We start from the raw sequence: 25,204 nt of genomic DNA, 5'->3' as shown, positions 1-25,204 counted from the left end.
TGGTGGCACATTCCTGTAATCCCAGCTACTTAGGAGGCTGAGGCACAAGAATCTCTTGAACCCAGGAGGCAGAGGCCGCAGTGAGCTGAGATCGTACCATTGCACTCCAGCCTGGGCAACAGAGTGAGATTGTGTCTCAAAAAAAGAATAAATAAAAAGCTCACCACTAGCTCCAGTGTAACCCCATGCAAAAAAAAAAAAAAAAAAAAAAAAGGATGCATAGAATATAAATGTCTTTAGTCCTTGCATGTTTTTAAAGTGTTAGTCTGTCCTCATTTTTGGTTAATAATATAATTAACCAAAGTGAACTCTGTTGGCTTTGTTAATGTAGTAGGTATAAAATTCTGTGTTGAAAATCATTTTCTGCTCAGAATTTTGAAGCCATTTGGCTTCAGAGCTTTCAGTGTTACTTTTGAGAAGGCCAATATGATTCTATTTCCAGTATACATATATAACCTCTCTGAAATTTAGAATCATCCCTTCTGTTTTGAAATTGCACAGCAATGTGCTTTGATATGTCTCTTTTGGGGAAATCCTTTTAGTCTCAAGCTCACATTCTTCAGTCCCAGGGTGCATTATTTGATCATTTTAGTCCCTGCATTTCCTTAGTGATGTCTTTTGTTTCTGAAATTCCTGTTCAGTAAGGTTTAGACCTCTTGGGTTAAATCTGTTCATTTATCTTTTTTTTTTTCTTTTTTTGAGACAGAGTCTTACTCTGTCACCCAGGCTGGAGTGCAGTAACGCAATCTCAGCTTCCTGCAACCTCCACCTCCCGGGTTCAAGAAATTCTCCTTCCTCAGCCTCCCGAGTAGCTGGGATTACAGGTACCTACTACCATGCCCGGCTAATCCAGGTCTTCAAATGGCTAGTTTAGTTTGCTACTGAAATACGTATTCAAGTGCTTTTCCTTGAGCCAACCATCATAAATTCACTGCACACAGAAGTGCTTTATTTATACTTCTTATTTCTTTACATTGAATATTAAAAGACAGATGCAAGGGTTGGGATTTTGTAATGGTAATCATTTTTACTTCATCAAGGACATTCTTAAGTGAAACTGGCCTTTTTTCCTGAGTGTGTGGTAATGGAGAAGTAGTTTGGTGCTACTACCTTGATTCATACAAAGGGACTAGCAGTTTTAACTACAATTAGTATTTCACTATCAGTGGAAACTAATGATAAAACTTTTTACCAAGCTGAAGGAAAACATTTCTTACTGAAGTCAATGGGGAAAGGCATGTAATTTCTGGGTAGTGACTTCTTTGCATAATATATTTTGTCGTGGTAGAGACATACAACAGAACACTCAGTTGCTGTCATATATCCTTATTGACAAGCAGAAGCCCAAAAATGTGGAAGAGTCTTATGTATGCATTTATCTTGACTTTATAGGGGAAGTCAGAATTATAACCCAGAATGACCAGTCTTTTGGCTTTATAGAGCTATTGAAGAATATCAGATGGTTGGAGAACTCACACGTCTTGATTTCAAAACTTACTACAAAGCTATAGTAATCAAAACATCATGGTACTGGCATAAGGGTAGGCATATAGAAGAGTGGAATAAACATGAAAATTCAGAAATAAATCCTCACATTTATGATCATTTTATTTTTGACAGGGATGTCAAGACAATTCAATGAGAAATGAATAGTCTTTTCAACAGATGGTGTAACAACTAGATATTCAATGTAAAAGAAGGAGGTTGGGTTAGTCCTCAGACCATACAAAAAAATTAATTGAAAACAAACCATAGACCTAACTGTGACAGCTAAAGCTATGAAATCCTTGTAGAAGAAGTATGAAGTAAATCTGAGTGACCTTGAATTAGGCAGAATCTTCTTAGATACGACACCAAAAGCACAAGAAAATAGATAGGCCAGGCACAGTGGCTTACACCTGTGATCCTAGCATTATGGGAGGCCAAGGCAGGCAGATCACTCTAAGTTAGGAGTTCAAGACTAGCCTGGCCAACATGGCAAAACCTCATCTCTACTAAAAATACAAAAATTAGCCAGGCATGGTGGCAGGTGCCTGGAGTCCCAACTACTTGGGATGCTGAAGCATGAGAATTGCTTGAACCCAGGAGGCGGAGGTTGCAGTGAGCCGAGATCGTGCAAGTGCACTCCAGCCTGGGGAATGGAGTGAGACTCTGACTCCGAAATAAAAAAGAAAATAGATAAATTGTACTACTTCAAAATTAGAAACTTTGGTGCTTCAAAGGATACCATCAAGAAAGTGAAAATAAAATGCACAGAATAGGAGAAAATGTCTGCAGATCCTGATAAGGGACTTGTGTCTAGAATATAAAAACTCTTACAGCTCAATAATAAAGCGGTAACTCAGCTACAAAATGGCAGAGGATCTGAACAGGCATTTCTCCAAGATGTATACAAATTGTCAGTGAACATATGAAATGATGCTCAACATCATTAGCCATTAGAGAAATGCAAATCAAAACTACAGTGAGGGCCGGGCATGGTGGCTCGTGCTTGTAATCCCAGCACTTCAGGAGGCCAAGTGGAGGCAGATCACTTGAGGTCAGGAGTTCGAGACCAGCCTGGCCAACATGACGAAACCCCCATCTCTACTAAAAAATACAAAAATTAGCTGGTCATGGTGGTGCATACCTGTAGTCCCAGCTACTTGAGAGGCTGAGGAAGTGTCCTGCAACTGATGAATAGATAGATAAAATGTGGTATATCTACACAATCAAATATTCAGCAGTAGAAAGGAATGAAGTATTGATGCATGCCACAACACAGATGAACCTTGAAAACAAGTGAAAGAAGCCAGACACAAAGGCCACATGTTATTTGATTCCGTGTATATGAATTGTCCGGAGTAGACAAATCCATAGAGACAGATTAGTGGTTGTCTAGGGCTGAGATGGAGGTAGGGGGAGTTGGGGAATGATTGTGCTCAAGGACACAGCATTTGTTTTTGGAGAGATTAAAATGTTCCAAAATTGTGATGGTTGCATAATTCTGCTAAAAATCATTACATTGTATACTTTTGAATTTTATGTGATTCTGTCTTAAAGCTTTTTAAAAAAATAAAGAACTGCCGTTTCTCCATCAGCCAGGAAGGACATTGGTGTTGAGGTTGACAAAAACTATAAGGATGAAAACTACCATGGCTTCCTGGCCAGGCATCTGTGATTTCATGTTGTTGAAGTGTTCATTTTACCACGGGTTTACATCTCTCTATTAAGATTGCTGTGACTGAACCAAAAAAGAAGGCATATATAGATTTCTGCATAAATTATAACTCCTTGAAAGATTCTGAGATGAAGGTGGCCTATCGTTTGAGAGTGCAAGATGATTTTAGAATATAAAAAATTACTTTGGGCCAGGCACGGTGGCTTATGCCTGTAATTCCAGCACTTTGGGAGGCCAAAGCGTGTGGATCACCTGAAGTCGGGAGTTCAGGACCAGCCTGGCCAACATAATAAAATCCTGTCTCTACTAAAAATACAAAAAATTAGCCTGGCGTGGTGGCGGGCGCCTATAATCCTAGCTACTGGGGAGGCTGAGGCAGGAGAATTGCTTGAACCCAGGAGGCGGAGGTTGCAGTGAGCCGAGATTGCACCATTGCACTCCAGCCTGGGCAACAAGAGCGAAACTCCGTCTCAAAAATAAATAAATAATAAAATTTTAAAAAATAAAATATATCTTTGAATTACATAGGACGTTTGTCACTGATCTGTTTTCCTGAACTATGAAGCATAGATCTGGGGACTAAGGAATAATTTCTCTTGTTATTTATCAACAATTAACAAGTACTGTAAAAACAAAAAATAGGATAGCTGTAAGACTGCCAACCAGGCATGTACCTTAAACTTGACATTTCTATCAGGAAAAGATTATACATATCCTAGGTAAATATTGAAGTCTGTATTCCTGTTTTGCTAATGTGAAAATTAAGTGACGATTACCCACTCTTTTCAGAAAGGAGAAGATGAGTATGCCAACGTTGATGCCATTGTTGTATCAGTGGGTGTTGATGAAGAAATTGTTTATGCCAAATCAACTGCCTTACAGGTGAGAGATTTACAGCAATTTTTAGCCCTTAGAGTTGTTGGATTATCTGCTTCACTGTTCAGTATGGTAGCCACATTAAAAATTAAATTCCTGGCTGGGTGCGGTGGATCATGCCTGTGATTCCAGCACTTTGGGAGGCCGAGGTAGGTGGATTGCTTGAGCCCAGGAGTTCAAGACCAGCCTGGGCAACATGGCAAAACCTTGTCTTTACAAGAAATACAAAAAAATTAACCAGGTGTGGGGCTGTGTACCTGTAGTCCCAGCTACTCAGGAGGCTGAGATAGGGGGATGGCAAGAGCCCAGGAGGTAGAGGTTGCAGTAAGCCAAGATCGTGCCATTGCACTCCAGCCTGGGCAGCTCAGTGAGACCCTGTCTCTTATTTTAAAAAATTTCAATTTCTCAAGTCTCATCAGCTGTTTCTGGTACTCGGTAGTGGCTACCATATTGGACAGAGCAAATAAATGGTATTTTCACCATCACATAAAGTTCAGTTGGATTTAGCAGTGGTTTAGGACATAAGGAAAAAGAAGTGTTAGTATCAATTAATATGGATTTAGCTGCTATAACACAAAAACCTAAGTAACAGCGAGTTAAACAAAATATTCTTTTCCTTATGTATAGTCTTCAGGGACCCAGGCTTTTTCCAGTTCTCTGTTCTGCCACCCAAAGAACATAGCCCTCTGGCACATGGTACAGAATGGCTTCTAGAACTCCAGGTGTTTCATCTACATTCCAAGCAAAAAGATAGAGACAGGGAAGAAAATGGGAGGCCACCTTTTCTTTTTAAGAAGACTTTGCTGAAGCTGCACACAGTACTTCCGTTTTTGACATATTGGCCAAAATTTGATCTTAATGACCATACTTACCTGAAAGGAAGGATGGGAAATAGAGTTTTCATGCTGGGCAGTATCCCCAGTTAAAAATGTCAGTTCTTTGAGAAGGAGAAATGAATAATTGGTAGGCAACTGGTAATTGAGGAGGTAGTAACACATGGTTCTGTATCACTCTGTCCCTTGTTTTAACCATTTCTGTTTTACTAAATATTGATATAGTTCCTGTAAACACAAATTGTTCAACTGATTTGATGGTTTTAATTATAGATAGTTCAAGCATATAAACGTAGAGAAAATAATACATTTGAACCCCATTGTCCTGTTCTGATAAATTGTCAACTCTTGGCCAGTCTTGCTTAATTTGTGTCCACTCCAGACTCCCCAGCCTGATTACCTTGGAGTTAATCTCAGACATGTTATTTTTTTTATATAAGTATTTCTGTATATCTGTATGAGTGCATTAATTTTTCTATCTGTAAATGCCATTGTCACTGTTGTCTTTTTCCATAGACGTGGCTCTTTGGTTATGAACTAACTGATACTATCATGGTCTTTTGTGATGACAAGATCATCTTTATGGCCAGCAAGAAAAAAGTGGAGTTCTTGAAACAGATTGCCAACACTAAGGGCAATGAGAATGCTAATGGAGCCCCTGCCATCACACTGCTAATACGAGAAAAGGTCAGGATTAATAATGTGTTATAAATGTGGAAGAATCTTCAAAAGGGATGAACGGAAATGCCTTATAGGAGTTTGAAAGAATGTGCAGGGGAAATTATAGGTGGCTGTTGTAATTACAAAGTTCTGTCACGTCTTCATTGTTAGGAAGAAAAGAATTCAGTAATCCTATCAGTACTGCAGCAAAACAAATGGGCTGTGAAATTCTGGTGAACACTGACTTTATGTCTCCAGTCTTGAGGACACTTGTTTTCATCTGCGTGCCTTAATTAGAGCAAATAACCTTAAATATCCTTAAGGAAACTTAGATATAAATCATTTCCAGTTTTTATCAAACGTGATTTTTTTTTTGTCATACTGCCCACCTAACATAGGATGTTTTCTCAGAATATTGTTCACTTATGTGTTTGAGTTTCTTAACTTCCTGAAGAAAAAGAATAGTTGTATCAGGCGTGGTGGTACACACCTGTAGTCCCAGCTACTCAGGAGTCTGAGATAGGAGGATTGCTTGAGTGAGCGCAGGTGTTTGAGACCAGCCTGGGCAATGTGAGACCCCTTCTCTTAAAAAAAGGAATAGTCTGGTCAACTTATGGCAGCACTTTCACCTGAGTATATAAAAATATTTAAAGAAATGTTTTGCTCACTTTTGGTATATTGCAATCTTCCTTAAAGATGGGAAGGCATCAGCCAGGTGCGGTGGCTCACGCCTGCAATCCCAGCACTTTGGGAGGCTGAGGTGGGCGGATTACAAGGTCAGGAGATCGAGACCATCCTGACTAATGTGGTGAAACCCCGTCTCTACTAAAAATACAAAAAAAGTAGCCGGGCGTGGTGGCAGGCACCTGTAGTCCCAGCTGCTCCGGAGGCTGAGGTAGGAGAATGGTGTGAACCCAGGAGGCGGAGCTTGCAGCGAGCACAGATTGCACCACTACACTCCAGCCTGGGCAACAGAGCGAGACTCCGTCTCCCAAAAAGAAAAAAAAAAAAAAGATGGGAAGGCATCTTACAAGTGGGCCAGGCATGGTGGCTAATGGCTGTAATCCCAATACTTTGAGAGGCCAAGGTGAGCAGATCACTCGAGCGCAGGAGTTCCAGATGAGCCTGGGCAACATGACAAAAACCCCATCTCTACAAAAAATACAAAAATTATTCAGGAAGGCTGGGTGCAGTGGATCACTTGAGGTCAGGAGTTCAAGACAGCCTGGGCAAGATAACAAAACCCCATCTCTACTAAAAATATAAAAAGTTAGCCAGGCATGTTGTCACACGCCTGTAATCCCAGCTACTTGGGAGGCTGAGGCATGAGAATCACTTGAATCCAGGAGGCTGAGGTTGCAGTGAGTGTAGACTGCGCCACTGCACTCCAGCCTGGCAACAGAGCGAGAGTCTGTCTCAAAAAAAAAAATTTATCCAGGCATGGTAGCATGAACCTATAGTCCCAGCTACTTGGGAGGCTGAGGCAGGAGGATTGCTTGAACCTGGGAGTTCGAGGTTGCAGTGAGCTGTGATCACACCACTGTGCTCTGCCCTGGGTAGTAGAGCAAGACCTTGTCTCTTTAAAAATAAAAAGTAGGTGGGGATGGGAGGAGAATTTATTTTTTCCATAGTTTAGAATATTCCTCTACCTGTTATTGGTAAAACATACATGTCTAATTAACAGACCCCTTTTCTTCCCTGTGACACTAACAGAATGAAAGTAATAAGAGTAGCTTTGACAAAATGATTGAAGCCATTAAAGAAAGCAAGAATGGAAAGAAGATTGGAGTGTTCAGCAAAGACAAATTCCCTGGAGAGTTCATGAAGAGCTGGAATGACTGCCTCAACAAAGAAGGCTTTGACAAAGTAAGATACTACTGGAAAGTAGCAAATCAAGAGTTGAGAAGACAGAAATGTGATGGGCTTCCATAACAGATAGTGCAGGACGTTTGTTTTGGGAAACCTGTATGTTTGTTCACATTTTATCCCCTTTGAGCAGTGTGCCAGTTTTACTTTTCAGCCAGTAGATGGGACTTTCAGGAGATAGTCCAGCCACTTTAGAGTTGGAAACAAAATTTCTTTCCCTGCCTTTCTTCCATCTGCCTTTACAAAAACATCTAGAGAGGGCAGTTTACATTTTAAGTAGTACATTAGTTTAACACCTCTTGTACTACACACAGTGACCTGGCAAAGAGCTATTTCAAATGTTTAATTCAGTTCAAGAAGAGAATATTTGAATATTCTACAAACCAGTGATAAATCATTTGCTAAGTAACAGAAATATCACTGATAATATTCAAATTGGAGAGATGCATTATTTTGTAATTCTATATTTGCATATTAGAAACTCTTGTCACTTTGACTGCAGATAGATATCAGTGCAGTTGTGGCATATACCATCGCTGTAAAGGAGGATGGGGAGCTCAACCTAATGAAGAAAGCAGCCAGCATCACTTCTGAAGTCTTCAACAAATTCTTCAAGGAAAGAGTCATGGAAATAGTTGATGCAGATGAGGTAAATGGAGATGAGAGGGTCTTTTTAGTGTTTTAATGAAGCAGTAATAAGTCTATCATGCAAATCTGTTGATGTGTTCTTCCACTTCCTTTGAAATTAAGACTGACACTTAAGTTGGTGGTAATTACGTCATCTCTTTTTCAAAATAATGGTAAGCCTGCATTATGTTTTCTCGAGGTAACCCATTATTTTACTTGAGAATCCTAGGAATAGCTGTAGGTCCTACATACTGTTCTCCAAAATGTGTTTTGCCTGCATACCAATATATTGCCTGGTGCATAAACCATTTCGTAAGACCTTTTTTATATCATCCTCATACAAGGATATATTTTGTCTTCAAATCATAGTGTCCACACACCCCGCTTTGCTACCCTCTAGTAAGTGTTACTTTATTTCTGGATGCTCTTACAGAAAGTTCGACACAGCAAACTGGCTGAGTCTGTGGAAAAGGCCATTGAAGAGAAAAAATACCTTGCTGGGGCAGACCCTTCTACTGTGGAAATGTGTTACCCTCCTATCATTCAGAGTGGTGGCAACTATAATCTCAAGTTCAGTGTGGTGAGGTAAGTATATGAAGACTTCATAATATAGCGCTTTGACTTTAGCCTATTTTTTCTTTTTTTAAAATCTGTACAAATTTGTGGGGTACATTGAAATTTGGCTACAAGTACATAATGTATAGTGTCACCAAGTCATTTTCTTGGGTGTCCATCACGCAGGTGCAGTACATTTTTGTTAAATAGAGTCACCCTACTCTGCTGTCAAACATTGAATTTATTCCTTCTATCTTACCTTATGTTTGTACCTTGTAATCCATTTCTTTTCATCCTCGCCTGCCCCCCCACACACTTACCCTTTCCAGTCTCTGTTATCTATATTTAAGACTAACTACAACTCACAATTCATAGAGGACTGATGGATAAGTGACTCCTCACAACCCCACAATTAGACTATAATGGATACAATTCAGTATATCTTTTGCATTTTTATAATCCAGTACTCACTTTCTCACTGAATTTTTATCCTAAAAGTTTTGGTCACTGACGTTTACTCTAGAGCCTTTATTAAACTGGTTTGTTTATTTAAAACACAAAAAAAGTTTAGGTCCTTATTCAGCCACAGCTTTAGGATATGGCAGGGAAAAGTAATGATTATTGATACCGTGTCCCATTGATACCAAAGACTTCGCTAGTTTTGGTAATGAAATGTTTTCTTTCTTTCTTGGTCTCTAGTGACAAGAATCATATGCATTTTGGGGCCATCACTTGTGCCATGGGTATTCGCTTCAAGTCTTACTGCTCCAACCTTGTTCGCACTTTGATGGTTGATCCTTCTCAGGAAGTTCAAGAAAATTACAACTTTTTACTCCAGCTTCAAGAGGAGCTGCTGAAGGAATTAAGACATGGTGAGGTGCCTTAGAAAAGGAGGTTTAGAAGTTACGTCACAAAAATGTCATTGGCCAGGAGCTGTGGCTCACACCTGTAATCGCAACATTGGGAGGCCGAGGCAGGAGGATTGCTTGAATCCAGGAGTCCGAGACCATCCTGGGCAACACAATGAGGCCCCCATCTCTATAAGAAATTAAAAATGAAAAAATTAGTTGGGCATAGTGGTGCACACCTGTGGTCCCAGCTACTCAGGAGACTGAGGTTGGGGAGGATCACTTGAGCCTAAGTGGTCAAGGCTGCGGTGAGTTGTGACTATACCTCGGCAGTGAGCCATGTTTGCGCCACTGCACTTCAGCCTGGGCAATAGAGTTGAGACCTTGTCTCAAAAAAGAAATGTCATTAGTGTTATGTTTATGTCTCTGAGGCTGTCATATTAAAAACAGAATAAGATTTAGAAATGTTGAATCATCCTAGCATGTAGGTCTTGAATCTGCATTTTTTTCAGGTATGAGTGATCATTGTGGTTTACATTGATGTTTATAGAAACCTCTCTGACTTGTTAGGCCCTCTATGTCCAGATCTTCACAAAATACCTTGGCCTTATTACTATTCCTTAGTTATAGAAAGTTCTGAGAACTAGTATCTCTACCAACAGGATATATAATGTTAATCCTACATCAAAACAATACGAAGGATACTGAGCTTCAAGACACCATTCTTCCACATTATCTCTAAGTCGGTCTTAAGAAGTCCTGTTGGGGCCGGGCGCCGTGGCTCAAGCCTGTAATCCCAGCACTTTGGGAGGCCGAAACGGGCGGATCACGAGGTCAGGAGATCGAGACCATCCTGGCTAACACGGTGAAACCCCGTCTCTACTAAAAAAATACAAAAAACTAGCCGGGCGAGGTGGCGGGTGCCTGTAGTCCCAGCTACTCGGGAGGCTGAGGCAGGAGAATGGCGTAAACCCGGGAGGCGGAGCTTGCAGTGAGCTGAGATCCGGCCGCTGCACTCCAGCCTGGGTGACAGAGCGAGACTCCGTCTCAAAAAAAAAAAAAAAGAAGTCCTGTTGGAAATCATAGCCGTAGATAGTTTAGTGAAGATAAAGATCCCTCTGAGGCCACTATATCTGGACTACTTTTTAGCTTGACATACCCATTCATAGTCTAGATCTTGAAAAATTAAGGCCACAGCTCTCATAACAGTAATTCACCCATTTAGTGATAAATGGAACAGGCCCACCACAAGGATCTGTTTTTGAAAATGTATAATAACATTAATGTGATACCGTTTATCAACTCTTAAAGTATTAAGACCAACTGGTGTTCCAGTGTCCTCCTGGATTAGCGATTCTCAAATAGTATGATTAAGAATGGGGCCGGGGCCGGGTGCGGTGGCTCAAGCCTATAATCCCAGCACTTTGGGAAGCCAAGGCAGGTGGATCACGAGGTCAGGACCATCCTGGCTAACATGGTGAAACCCCATCTCTACTAAAAATACAAAAAAATAGCCAGACGTGGTGGTGGGCGCTTGTAGTCCCAGCTACCGGGGAGGCTGAGGCAGGAGAATGGCGTGAACCCGGGAGGCGGAGCTTGCAGTGAAGCAAGATCGCGCCACTGCACTCCACTCTAGCCTGGGCGACAGAGCGAGACTCTGTCTCAAAAAAAAAAAAAAAAGAAGGGGGCCAAGTGGAGTGATTCACACTATAATTCCTGCACTTTGGGAGGCCAAGGTGGGAGGATTGCTTGAGCCCAGTTTGAGACCAGCCTGGGCAACATGGCAGACCATGTCTCTACAAAAAATATTTAGCTGGGCATAGTGGCATGTGCCTGTAGTCCCAGTTACTTGGGAGACTGAGGTGGGAGGATCATTGAGTCTGGGAGGTCAGGGCTTCAGTGAGCCGTAATCATGCCACTGCACTCCAGCCTGGGTGACAGAGTGAGACCTTGTCTCAAATTAAAAAAAAAAAAAAAGAGTGAGTGGACTGTTCAGTTCACACTTTGAGAAACACTGCTTTAGGGGACGTAAATTTTGATTTCAAAATGTTACTGAGTGTTTTTTCTAAAAGATACTTTAATATCTCCTTTCTGTCTTATTATTAGGTGTGAAGATATGTGACGTATATAACGCTGTCATGGATGTGGTTAAAAAGCAGAAGCCAGAGCTGCTGAACAAAATTACCAAAAACCTAGGGTATGCCATGATGTGTATTGTCATTCTTGAGTCAGTTTTCAATTAGACTGTCAATGGTCAGTCTGATTTCTTTAGGCTAATTGATTGATTCAGCCAACATTTATGGACTAGCAAACTATACTATGTGCCAGGCACAGGATGTTATCGGAGCAAGTGAGACAGATTTAAGTTCTCCCAAGTGTATAAGAGAGATTTTTCTAGACCAGTGTGGTGGTCCAGCCCACAGGTGTTCCAGGATCTAATTACAGATGTTAGGAAATATTAATTCATACTGTATTTCCTCTCTCCATGCACATTTGCAACTTACATACTCTGAGATACCCTAATATTTTATTTAGAGACAGGGTCTCACTCTGTCCAGGCTGGAGTGTAGTGACGCAGTCATGCCTCACTGCATCTAGATCTTCTGGGCTCCAGCAATCCTCCCATCTCAGCACCCTCAATAACTGGGACCAAGGCACGTGCCACCACACCCAGCTCGTTTTTATATTTTTTGTAGAAACAAGGTCTCGCTCTGTTGCCCAGGCTGGTGTTGAACTCCTGGGCTCAAGCAGTCCTCCCACCTTGATGTCCCGAAGTGCTGGGATTAGAGATGTGAGCCACTGCGCCTGGCTGTTTTTTTTTTTATTATTATTGTTTTTGGGTTGGGGGGGAGTTTGTTTATTCAATCCTGTGGGGAAAAGAAAGAGAGATCAGCCTGTTACTGTGTCTATATAGAAAGAAGTAGACATAAGAGACTCCATTTTGTTCTGTATTTGAGATGCTGTTAATCTGTGACCCTACCCCCAACCTTGTCCTTGCAAGAGACATGTGCTGTGGTGACTCAAGGTTTAAAGGATTTTGGGCTGTGCAGGGTGTGCTTTGTTAAACAAGTGCCTGAAGGCAGCTTGCTGGTTAAAAGTCATCACCATTCTCTTAATCTCAAGTACGCAGGGACACGCACACTGCCAAAGGTCGCAGGGACCTCTGCCTAGGAAAGCTAGGTATTGTCCAAGGTTTCTCCCCATGTGATAGTCTGAAATATGGCCTCGTAAGGACCTCTGCCTAGGAAAGTTAGGTATTGTCCAAGGTTTCTCCCCATGTGATAGTCTGAAATATGGCCTCGTGGGATGGGAAAGACCTGATCATCCCCCAGCCTGACACCCGTGAAGGGTCTTTGCTGGGGAGGACCAGTACAAGAGGAAAGAAGGCCTCTTGGCGGTTGTTGGCAGTTGAGATAGAGAAACGCATCTGTCTCCTGCCCGTCCCTGGACAATGGAACATCTCCATATAAAACCCGATTGTGTGTTCTGTTTACTGAGAAAGGAGAAAACCGCCTTAGGGCGAAAGGCGGGACTTGCTAGCGCAATGCTGCTCTTTATGCACTAAAAAGATTTATGGAGATGTTTGTATATGCATATCAAGGCACAGCACTTTTCCTTAAACTTATTCATGTCACAGAGAACGTTATTCATATGTCTTACTGCTGACTTTCTCCCTATAATGATCCTATTATCCTGCCACTTCCTTTTCTTTAAGATGGTAAAGATAATTATCAATAAATACTAAGGGAACTCAGAGACCAGTGGGTCCTCTGTATGCTGAGCGCCGGTCCCCTGGGCCCACTTTTTTTTCTCTATACTTTGTCTCTGTGTCTCATTTCTTTTCTCAATTCTCTCGGTCCACCTAACGAGAAATGCCCACAGGTGTGGAGGGGCAGGACACCCCTTCAAATCCAGTATATTTCTCAAATGTATTTTATCACTGAACACCTAGAAATACCTAATAACGTGTTATAGAACAAAGGACATATTTGGAAACAAAGCTTTATGTAGGCACTCTCTTTAGATGAAAACTAGTCTGTGGTATATAGTTTCTAGACTTCTCTCGTGGAGAAGAGGAAATATATACCTATATACCAAGTCTTATGAATCTGGTTACCAATGTTCCACTAAAAATTGCCCCTTTTAATCTGGTTATTACTGTCTTAGTAAGGTAGCCCTTAATAATTTCTATGTTGTTTACAGGAATACTACTGACTTGATTTTATGGTAGAAGGTTAAAGTTTAAATGTGGGCAAATAAGCTAAAATTTAAAAGGCTTGTTATAATCAATTAGGAAATTATTTTTCACCATGGGATTATACAGCATATTTAGAGGCCAAAGACTGTCTTTGAATCCTCTTTTCTAACTGAGCGGTCAGCAGGGGTAAATCATTTCAAACATGTTTGCCTGTCTTACTGTGAAAATTGAGATGAACATATTATACTTGATCCATGTTAGAGATCTGTAGCCTTTTGCTGATTTTTATCTGTTTCTTTTCAGATTTGGGATGGGAATTGAATTCCGTGAAGGCTCCCTAGTAATCAATAGTAAAAATCAATACAAACTGAAGAAAGGTAAGTTTCACATACAATAAGAAAATACTTTTGTGAGTTATTTCCTTTAGCTTTATCTTCTTTTAGGCATATGTCTTACACCTCTCCATATTGTCACAGCCACAGACCGATCCTTGTTTTGCTGTTTTAGGAATGGTTTTCAGCATCAATTTAGGATTCTCAGACCTGACTAACAAGGAGGGGAAAAAGCCAGAAGAGAAAACCTATGCCCTGTTTATTGGTGACACAGTGCTTGTGGATGAGGTGTGTATTGTCTCTAAACTTTGGAGTCTTCATGAGCTAACTTTTGAGGCACGTTTGTGGACCCTGTGGTTTTTTTCTTGCTTTGTTAAATGCTAGCTAAGGGGAAGAATCCATGTGACAGCCTAACCTAATGCAGCTAGGAATAGAGACTGTAGCCCAGGTACAGGCAATGATTTAAACCATTAAATCATATTGTCATATTGTGGCTTGAACCTTGATAATATCAGGAACTAATACTAATAATGAAACTGATTCTTTTTTTCTTTTTAAAAACAGCTTTATTGAGCTACAATTCACATACTATACAATTCACTGACTTAATATGTACAATTTGGTGATTTTTTGCATATTCACATTTGTGTAACCATCACTACAATCTAATTTGAAAATAGTTTCATCACCTTAGGAAAAAACCCTGAACCTATTAGCAGTCACTCCGTATCCCCCTTCCCTTCCCCCACTGGTTCTTCAGGCCTAGGCAGTGACTAAACTACGTTCTCTCTAAGGATTTGCTAAATATCTGGGCAGTTGATATAAATTCAGCCATACCCTGTGTGGTCTTTTGTGACTAACTTCTTTCCCTCAGCAGGAACTGATTTTTAATAATAATGAGCACAGGTAGTTCAGTGTTTTTATCATAAGCTAAGCAGTTTACATTAATTCATTGAAATAGTACCTTGTGAAGTAGATACTCTTATTACCTCCATTTACTAGATAAATTGAAGGCACAGACAAGTTTAAGTAACTTGCCAAATGTCACTGAGCTAGAAGGCAACTGAGCCAGCCTTCAAATCAAACCTGTATTAACAATTACCCAATGTTGCCTCCCAAATGATAGCTCCTGGCCAGGTGCAGTGGCTCACGCATTAATCCCAGCACTTCCAGAGGCCGAGGCAGGTGGATCACCTGAGGTCAGGAGTTTGAGACCAGCCTGACCAACATGGTGAATCCCCAGCTCTACTAAAAATACAAAAATTAGCCAGGCGTGGTGGTGCGCATCTGTAATTCCAGCTACTCAGGAGGCTGAGGCAGGAGAATTGCTTGAACCCGGGAGGTGGAGGTTGCAGTGAGCTGAGATCGCACCACTGCACTCCAGCCTGGTTGACAAGAGTGAAACTCTGCTCAAAAAAAAAGAAAAAACAAATTGTAGCTCCTGACAAGAGGTTAGAGGTTAGAAGGATAAAAACTGTATTTATTCCATTGTCAAACATTTTAGTGTCCAAAAGATTCAAAGCATTGCCCAGCCATTTACTAGGTTAGAAAATGAAATTGCCTCTTTTAAATAATGTGTCTTCATTCTCCTTTTAATTCTAGGATGGCCCAGCTACTGTTCTCACTTCTGTGAAGAAGAAAGTGAAGAATGTGGGGATTTTCCTAAAGGTAGGAAAAAGATAGATAAGTAGTATAGGAAGTTTAGGATATAAAGAAGTTAAATAATATTGGCTAAAATAATTAAAATTTCATTTTTTGATTATGACTTTTTCCATAGAATGAAGATGAGGAAGAAGAGGAGGAGGAGAAAGATGAGGCAGAGGACCTTTTGGGAAGAGGTTCTCGGGCAGCATTACTTACAGAAAGAACAAGAGTAAGTTTACTGTTTTGAATTACATTGATCTCACCTATCATATGGCTCACATGTTGTGATAAATTGGATTTTCCATTCACCAGAATGAAATGACTGCAGAAGAGAAGCGAAGAGCACATCAGAAAGAACTAGCGGCTCAACTCAATGAAGAAGCAAAGAGACGACTGACTGAACAAAAGGGAGAACAGCAGATTCAGAAGTAAGAGTTTTCATTGAGCAGTGAGATTATCTGAGGGTTCTGTGTGACTGCAGAAATTTCTGAGTTGTTTTTTATCCCACTCCAGAGCTCGCAAATCTAATGTGTCCTATAAAAACCCATCTCTGATGCCTAAGGAACCACATATTCGGGAAATGAAGATCTACATCGATAAGAAATATGAGACTGTAATAATGCCCGTGTTTGGCATTGCAACACCTTTTCACATTGCCACAATCAAGGTACTAACATTCAATGCATCAGGTTTCATCCAAACTGTTTCTTAAAATAGTAATTGTATTTGCCATAAATAATCTGCATTCATCATGTCTCCCACTCCTTCAGACTCTGTTCAGTTGACTGACATCCCTCTTGTCCTGTCATTCTCCTTCCTCTTCCAGTTTTTTTCACTTAGTAGAAAGCTAAACTAGTCTGGAAACATAATTTGCCTATCTTTTTTTCAACTTCATTTAAGCATTGTTTAGCTTGTAGTTGTATTCATGGTACAAGGTACTTTGAGAATTCAGAGATTTTTGGGGGGAAAAGATACTTCGTTATTAAAAAGATATATTATGTGTAAGTTTATTAGATTTAGATTAAGGTTAAGAGCAGTCAACTTGTAACTCCTAACTTAATTTTAACATTGCTGTAACTACTAATCTCTAGGAAAGAAATCTGTTTACTTTTTATGGTTTTCCTTTGAACAGAATATAAGTATGTCCGTGGAAGGAGATTATACTTACTTGCGAATCAACTTTTATTGCCCGGGCAGTGCTCTGGGCAGGAATGAAGGCAACATCTTTCCTAACCCTGAAGCGACCTTTGTCAAGGAAATGTGAGTCCCCAAGAAAATAGTCACACCCAGATTCATCTTGTCTGGAGTGTTACTCTCAGAAACATTTCATTCTCTGTGCTGCATTTTCCCTACCTAGTAAATGTCAAAGCCTTCCTCATTGGGACTTACTTCAGATTGCCTTCTTGACTTTGTACTATTTTCAGAATGGATCCCAATTTAGAATCTTCTTGAAGATATTGTATATTTACTAAACCTACTTTGAGCCTGGGTAATATAGTGAGACCTTGTCTCTACTAAAAAACAAAAAATTAACCAGGCGTGGTGGTGTGCGCCCGTCACCCAGCTACTCTGGAGGCTGAGGTGGGAGGATCCCTTGAGCCTGGGAGGTTGAGGCTGCAGTGATCCCTGATCTTGCCTATACTCCATCCAGCCTGAGCAACAGAACAAGACCCTATCTCAGAAAAAATAGTTATGCAAATAAGTGTTAAAAATAATAAACGTATTTTACAATTGAATCCTCAAGAAAATTGGTGCCACATTGGATTCTATGATTTCATGGTGTGAAGTGGGATAATTTGGGGATGTTATGCCAGATTTGAAAAATGAAAATGTGATTTCCCCCACTTCAATGAACTAGCTGTTTGTAATATACTCCATTTAAGAAAAAGAAGGAATGGGCATGCATGGTGGCTCACGCCTGTAATCCCAGCACTTTGGGAGGCAGAGGCAGGCGGATTACATGAGGCCAGGAGTTCGAGACCAGCCTGGTCAACATGGCAAAACCCTGTATCTGTTAAAAAAAAAAAAAAAAAAAAAAAAGAGCTGGGCATAGTGGTGTGTGCCTGTAATCCCAGGTACTTGGAAGGTTGAGGTGGGAGGATGGCTTGAACCCAAGAGGTGAAGGTTGCAGTGAGCTAAGATCGGGCCAGTGCATTCAAGCCTGGGTGACAGAGCCAGGACCCTGTCTCAAAAAAAAAAAAAAAGTAGAAATTAAGCTGACTGTAAGATAAAGTAAATCAGTACAATTTCCCTGGCCTGAAAAATACATCACTATAAATGCTGCTGCTTTTCTACAGTACATACCGCGCATCAAATATTAAGGCACCTGGGGAACAGACAGTACCAGCCTTGAACCTTCAGAATGCTTTCCGAATTATTAAAGAAGTACAGAAACGTTATAAAACTCGAGAAGCTGAAGAGAAAGAGAAGGAGGTGAGCCTGAACACAGACAAAACATTCTTACACAAAGGAGGACATGTATTTTTTGGAGACTTGTAAGGATATGTGACAATTCACATTAATTTTCTTCTTGCTTAGGGCATTGTAAAACAAGACTCACTGGTGATCAATCTAAACCGGAGTAATCCCAAACTGAAAGATCTATACATTCGCCCAAATATTGCCCAAAAGAGGATGCAAGGCTCACTGGAGGCCCATGTCAATGGTATTGATGATCTCTCCTATACCTAGGCTTTGTCTTCAGGGGCACATTTGTAGGAATGACAGATCAGATAATAAAGTTTGACAAAGAGCCATCGGCAGTTAGCTCAGTTGGTTAGAGTATGGCGCTAACAAAGTATGACAAGGAAATGCTGGGAGGAATCTCCTTTACTGCTGTGTGGCCAGAAGGAAAGGAAAGCTCTATACAGTTGTTGGTGTTTCCTCTGACCCTGTGCAAATCAGCCAGAAGAGATGCAGTGCCTTTTGGCCTAACCTAATTATACTGCTTGACAGTTCTTCATTCTTTTCCCCAGGCTTTCGCTTCACATCTGTTCGAGGAGACAAGGTGGATATTTTGTACAATAATATTAAGCATGCTTTGTTCCAGCCCTGCGATGGAGAAATGATTATTGTTTTGCACTTTCACCTCAAGGTACACCTTTCTACGTAATCATGAGCTCTGGGGCAAGACACTTCATTTCGCTCAGCTTCTTTCCTAGAAAATAGTGATGAAAAAATCACCTTTCGCATAAGAACATTAAGAGGATTAAATAAAATAATGCCTCTCAAGGCCACATGGCCTGGCATCTAGAAGGTGCTCTTAAGCATGATTGTTCCTTTGGTGTGTTATATAATGGCCAGCAAAACATACAAGATCTCCAGATTTCTTTTTCTAAAATAAAAAGGTTTTGCTTTAGATAAGATTTGTTAGCAACATAATTTCCAAAGTTCCTATAATAAGTAGGAGCACAGCACCTTTTCAAATGTACACTGTTTCACATTCCCAAGCATCATTATTTATGATAACACCAGGGATGGTTTAATTATTTTTGCATGCATGCTGTGGAGGCCCAAGTTTGGATCACTGCCATTTCCATCACAGGTACCTTTGTGTTTCTGATTTCTGTCTTCTTGCCGTTTTATGCCAACAGAATGCCATCATGTTTGGGAAGAAGCGGCACACGGATGTGCAGTTCTACACAGAAGTGGGAGAGATAACCACGGACTTGGGGAAACATCAGCATATGCATGACCGAGATGACCTCTATGCTGAGCAGGTTTGTGAAGTTTAGTATTGTATTTGCAGGATAGGGAGGATGAGGCCAAATCCAAGCTCAGGGGTTGCATTTTGTAAACAACCTGGGCCAATGCAGTGACTCACATCTGTAATCCCAGCACTTTGGGACGCCAACATGGGCGGATCACCTGAGGGTCAGGAGTTCAAGAACAGCCTGGCCAACGTGGTGAAATCCCGTCTCTACTAAAAATATAAAAATTAGCTAGGTGTGGTGGTGCGCACCTATAGTCCCAGCTAGTCGGGAGGCTGAGGCAGGATAATCACTTGAACCCAAGAGGCAGAAGTTGCAGTGAGCCGAGATAGCGTCACTGCACTCCAGCCTGGGCGACAGTGAGACTCCATCTCAAAAAATAAATAAACAACCCTGAATCTGTGCAGAACAACTCAAGTATCTGCTGAGATGGTGTATTACAATAGTTTAGGCTTAGGTTGCAGACTCAGCTTGACAGTTAATGGCATGGTGGCCTTAAATAAGGTATATGTACATGTTAGTTTCATAGTTGAGAATGAAGGATTACAGAATCACTTCAGGGATGATCTGTGCAGCAAACCACCATGGCACATGTTTACCTGTGTAACAAACCTGCCCATCCTGCACGTGTACTCCTGAACTTAAAAGCTGAAATTTTTTTTTTAAGCACAAAAGCACTTCAGACTTTTTGAGGGGAGGTACTATTAACAAATGTGATGGCTATATTTGATTTTTTTTTTTTTCCTACAGATGGAACGAGAAATGAGGCACAAACTGAAAACAGCCTTTAAAAATTTCATTGAGAAAGTAGAGGCTCTAACTAAGGAGGAACTGGAATTTGAAGTGCCTTTTAGGGACTTGGGGTAACATATCTCATCTTCTTTTTGGTCTGAAGTTTCACTGGTCTGCCTTTCGGTACAACAAATTGTTCTTCCTTTAATAATCATTTAACATGTCATATCCTTTTTTCCTATGACTAATAATCTTTGAGACATCCATTTCTTCTTGAAAATGTTTAAGGGTTTAGGTGAGTGGCTAACTCTAAGAGGCTTCCTCTGGAGATGAGTCTCCAGTGAGTATGCTGGAGCTGTTTGGAATCGGGAGAGGGAAGAAGTTTGTCTGTTGTGGCAGCAGCAGTCTCTCTTGTGATGAGCTCAATCTCAAAAGTTTCTCTCTTCCAGATTTAATGGAGCTCCCTATAGGAGTACCTGCCTCCTTCAACCCACTAGTAGTGCGCTGGTAAATGCTACGGAATGGGTGAGTGTTTCTTACCCTCTTTTAGTAAAAACATTGTTAGAGAAAATAAAGGAGGATAGGTGTTCTTTATCCTAATTATTGTGATTTTCACTTTTGATATTTACTTAGACTTAAAACTCATTGAACAAATGATACTTTTATTTAAAGTCTCTTTAGGGCAGACATGATGGCTCACCCCTGTAATCCCAGCACTTTGAGAGGCCAAGGTGGGAGGAACACTTGAGGCCAGGAACTCAAGACCAGTCTGGGCAACAAAGCAAGAACCTCTTTTTTTTTTTTTCCCTTTCTTTTTTTAGGATAATGTCTATTTAAATAGTTTTTCACATAGTTTCCTTGAGTTTATTCTCCTTGAGGGATGATTTTTGATCTTGCAGATCGTATTTCTGTGGCTTCAGTATGTTGTACTGCTTCAGTCTTTCAATAAAACCCCAAAACAGCTTACTTATCTTTTATATAGTGATTTAGATCGTGAAAGTTACTTGAAATATTATTGCTTTGGGGAAAATATTTATATGCTAATGTTTCAGTTTCTCCCTGACAGCCACCTTTTGTGGTGACATTGGATGAAGTAGAGCTGATTCACTTTGAGCGGGTCCAGTTTCACCTGAAGAACTTTGATATGGTAATTGTCTACAAGGACTACAGCAAGAAAGTGACCATGATCAATGCCATTCCTGTAGCCTCTCTTGACCCCATCAAGGAATGGTTGAAGTAAGTAAATCTGCCATCAGTCTCCCATTTATCCCATGAACCCTGTATTATAGAATTTAAATGTGGTGTGTTGTGCATAAAATCTACTGATGTACTTAAGGTGAGACTGCCTTTTGGTTGTTACAGACCAGGACTTGAAAACTTGAGATCTATTAGATAACGGAGCTGTTCACTTTCTCTTGAATTCCCAACAATAGTTTATGCATACTTAACACAAAGAAAATCAAAATCTAAGATCTTTTTTTTTTTTTTTTTCAGTGTTGCCCAGGCTGGTCTCAAACTCCTGGGCTCAAGCAATCCTCCCACTTCGGTCTCCCAATGTACTGGGGTTACAGGCACAAGCCATTGCACCCAGTCAATGTAGAGCATATTTACAATAGCTTTTTAAGTATGCTTTTCTGCTGCTTTCACCCATCATCTTTATATTTTCTACATATTTTGTGGTGGTGGTGGTTGTGATTTGAGACAGGGTCTTAACTCTGTTGCCCAGGCTCAAGTGTAATGGTACAACCCCAGCTCACTGCAACCTCAAACTCTTGGATTCAGGTAACCTTCCTACATCAGCATCCCAAATAGCTGGGACTACAGGTATCTGCTACCACACCCAGCTCATTTTTTTACTAGAGACGAGGTTATTCTGGGATGCAGTCAAGTTAGTTAGATTCTGTTTGATCTTTCTTTTTTGTTTGTTTTTTGGGGTTTTTTTTTTTTTTTTTTTTTGAGTCGGAGTCTCGCTCTGTCGCCCAGGCTGGAGCACAGTGGCACGATCTTGGTTCACTACACACTCTACCTCCTGGGTTCACGCCATTCTCCTGCCTCAGCCTCCTGAGTAGCTGGGACTACAGGTGCCTGCCACCATGCCTGGCTAATTTTTTGTATTTTTAATAGAGATGGGGTTTTACTGTGTTAGCCAGGATGATCTCAATCTCCTGACCTCGTGATCCACCCTCGCCTCCCAAAGTGCTGGGATTACAGGCGTGAGCCACTGCGTCCGGCCCGGGGATTCTGTTTGATCTTTCAAGGCTTGTTCTCAAATGTCTGTTGGTGTGGATTTAGAACAGCCTTCAAAAGTTTCACTCAAAAACTTCTGAGTAATTGGCCTTACTACGAGGCAATACTCTTCAGAGTCTGCCTGATGCCCTGTGGATTGTGAGGTCTCTGCTGAAGCTGGTGGAAAGGTGATGGAAATAAATCCACTGGAACAGGATTTACTTCTAGTTCTGTGTGAGACTGGGAATTGTCTGGCCTACTGCCATCCAATACTGCTTTATGCAGTTCCAGTTTTCTCATGAATGTGTAGATCATCCCTCCACCAAAGACTTGAGGGGGACCCCTCTGCAGATCTCTGGAGCTTTCTCTCTGGGAAATTCTTTCTTCCTGTACTCTTCTCCACAAATTCTAGCTGTCTCAACCTTCCCAAATCCTACTTTGTCTCAGTTCCTGGAGACCATCAGGTTCTGGTTGGGTTCTCTCTCCCTGCATGGCAGACTAGGAATCGCCTCTAGACAGAAAACTAGGGCAAATGTTCAATTAACCCTTGTTTCCTCCTTTCAGGGATTATGGTCTTGTGCTCCTTTTTATCCGATGTCTGAAAACTGTTGTTTCGTATTTTGTTTTGTAGTTGTTTAAGGTGGGAAGGTAAATCTAGTGGGTGTTACTCCATCATGGCTGGAAGCAGAAGTTTCTGTGTATATTGTCTAAAGTGGATTTATGCCAGTGGTTCTCAGGCAGATTTTATGGTTGGTTGTTGTTATCCTTACTACTGTCATTTCTTTGGTTTTTTTCTTCTTACCTACTCTTAACTGATTCAGCTCTCCTCAACAGAAATGAGTAAAAGAAAGTCATTTGAGCATTGTCTAAATACAGGGCACTTTAGGTACTGGGGAAAAAAAATTTATTCCTACCTTCATACCAATCTTGCATCAAAAAAACAACACATAAGAAAGCACTGGGGCCGGGCGCGGTGGCTCAAGCCTATAATCCCAGCACTTTGGGAGGCCGAGACGGGCGGATCATGAGGTCAGGAGATCGAGACCATCCTGGCTAAAACGGTGAAACCCTGTCTCTACTAAAAAATACAAAAAACTAGCCGGGCGCCGTGGCGGGCGCCTGTAGTCCCAGCTACTTGGGAGGCTGAGGAAGGAGAATGGCGTGAACCCGGGAGGCGGAGCTTGCAGTGAGCTGAGATCCAGCCACTGCACTCCAGCCTGGGGGACAGAGCGAGACTCCGTCTCCAAAAAAAAAAAAAAAGCACTGGAAGGTTGAAGAAGAAAGGCTAGGGCCATTGAAAATCGTCCCTGTTTCTTTTTTATTTTTATTATTATTACTATTTTTGAGATGGAGTCTGGCTCTGTTGCCCAAGCTGGAGTGCAGTGGCGCAATCTCGGCTCACTGCAACCTCCATCTCCCAGGTTCAGGCAATTCTCCTGCTTCAGCCTCCCAAGTAGCTGGGACTACAGGCGCGTGCCACCATGCCCAGCTAATTTTTTGTATTTTTAGTAGAGATGGGGTTTCACCATGTTAGCCAGGATAGTCTCGATCTCCTGACTTCATGATCCGCCTGCCTTGGCCTCCCAAAGTGCTGGGATTACAGGCATGAGCCACCACACGTGGCTGAAAATTGTCCCTGTTTCTTAACTATAGTAGTGAAAAACAGAATCGCAGAAGTGGTTATGACTACCTGGAAATAAGAATGGAATCAGTGACAGAAAAGGATGGGTGAATAGAAGACTAAGTGAAGAATAGGGAAATTGGTATTAAAGAAAGAAAATGGGAGAGGATGAGCTCAGACTCAGGTGAAGGAGAAAGCTTGTTTCAGTTGGAATGCTGGTCTGTTGTGAGGGCTAGTGCTCTAGGAGATCAAATAGCAGCCATTGGGACATGCTCTAGTGGCATAGTGCAAAGAATATCTGCTCCCAGGCCGGGCGCGGTGGCTCACACCTGTAATCCCAGCACTTTGGGAGGCTGAGGCAGGTGATTCACCTGAAGTCAGGAGTTCTAGACGAGCCTGACCAACATGGCAAAACCCCGTCTCTACTAAAAATACAAAAATGAGCCAGGCATGGTGGCACACGCCTGTAATCCCAGGTATTCGGGAGGCTGAGGCAGGAGAATCACTTGAACCCGGGAGGCAGAGGTTGCAGTGAGCCAAGATTGCACCACTGCACTCCAGCCTGGGTGACAGAGCATGACTGTGTCTCAAAAAAAAAAAAAAAAGAGTATCTGCTCCCAGAAAATACAGAAGATTGATTTTACTTTGTCATTTCTCTTAGTTCCTGTGACCTGAAGTACACAGAAGGAGTACAGTCCCTCAACTGGACTAAAATCATGAAGACCATTGTTGATGACCCTGAGGGCTTCTTCGAACAAGGTGGCTGGTCCTTCCTGGAGCCTGAGGGTGAGGTGCGTGAGTGTGGGGTTTCTTTCCTGGTACATAGTGTTGCCCACTATCATTTGTTCAGTTAGAATGGCATATAAGTAGCACATAAGGAACTAGGCCATCTGGGAGAAGCTCTGAACACCACTTGATGTTATTGTTTCTTCAGATTTGTTTTACAGGTAAATGATAAGTTGATTGGACAGTGGTAACTAACTCCTGACAAGATTTCTTGGAAACTACAAAAACTTTTCCTCAAATGAATTTCTTAGCATTTGGGGAAAAAATCCTCCAGGGCATTTTGCCAAACCTATTTTTTTAAAAATTGTCCACTTAATGTTTGTGTGATACATTAATACAGAAAGTCTTTCTGTTGTTAATTTCCCTGGGTGAGGAAGGCTAATGTGAATTTTTCAGAAATGTAATAATACATAGTAATAGTAAAATAACAATTGTACCTGACTACTGATTTTAAACAAGTCATTTTATCTTTTAATCACTCAGATTTTTTTGCTTTTGTTTTCTTCATGTAAATACTGGTATACTATGTG

The 25,204-nt window shown here is 41.2% G+C and overlaps 1 protein-coding gene across 3 annotated transcripts in view; it reads left to right on the top strand.

Moving 5' to 3' along the window:
* The window catches only part of SUPT16H (SPT16 homolog, facilitates chromatin remodeling subunit), a 34,410-nt gene that overhangs the window by 6,791 nt on the left and 2,415 nt on the right, over positions 1–25,204 (top strand). For 2 of the 3 annotated variants that reach the window (XR_013396071.1, XR_013396070.1), the window contains exons 2-23: positions 3,950–4,042; positions 5,386–5,556; positions 7,243–7,395; positions 7,898–8,044; positions 8,456–8,607; positions 9,277–9,449; positions 11,532–11,622; positions 13,927–14,000; positions 14,131–14,243; positions 15,558–15,623; positions 15,733–15,828; positions 15,912–16,027; positions 16,113–16,266; positions 16,732–16,859; positions 17,897–18,032; positions 18,138–18,264; positions 18,575–18,693; positions 19,193–19,318; positions 20,060–20,172; positions 20,491–20,566; positions 21,108–21,277; positions 24,550–24,713. Coding sequence is in view for 1 of the 3 variants with exons in the window: in XM_015143253.3 (XP_014998739.1) it covers positions 3,950–4,042; positions 5,386–5,556; positions 7,243–7,395; positions 7,898–8,044; positions 8,456–8,607; positions 9,277–9,449; positions 11,532–11,622; positions 13,927–14,000; positions 14,131–14,243; positions 15,558–15,623; positions 15,733–15,828; positions 15,912–16,027; positions 16,113–16,266; positions 16,732–16,859; positions 17,897–18,032; positions 18,138–18,264; positions 18,575–18,693; positions 19,193–19,318; positions 20,060–20,172; positions 20,491–20,566; positions 21,108–21,277; positions 24,550–24,679 (2,724 nt within the window). In the remaining 2 variants the exon portion in view is untranslated. The remainder of the gene's footprint in view (positions 1–3,949; positions 4,043–5,385; positions 5,557–7,242; positions 7,396–7,897; positions 8,045–8,455; positions 8,608–9,276; positions 9,450–11,531; positions 11,623–13,926; positions 14,001–14,130; positions 14,244–15,557; positions 15,624–15,732; positions 15,829–15,911; positions 16,028–16,112; positions 16,267–16,731; positions 16,860–17,896; positions 18,033–18,137; positions 18,265–18,574; positions 18,694–19,192; positions 19,319–20,059; positions 20,173–20,490; positions 20,567–21,107; positions 21,278–24,549; positions 24,714–25,204) is intronic. The other variant, XM_015143253.3, reaches the window with a different exon arrangement.

This window comes from Macaca mulatta, chromosome 7 (assembly GCF_049350105.2).
Source record: "Macaca mulatta isolate MMU2019108-1 chromosome 7, T2T-MMU8v2.0, whole genome shotgun sequence".
NCBI lineage: Eukaryota > Metazoa > Chordata > Mammalia > Primates > Cercopithecidae > Macaca > Macaca mulatta.
This window is presented reverse-complemented; position numbering and strand designations above follow the sequence as displayed.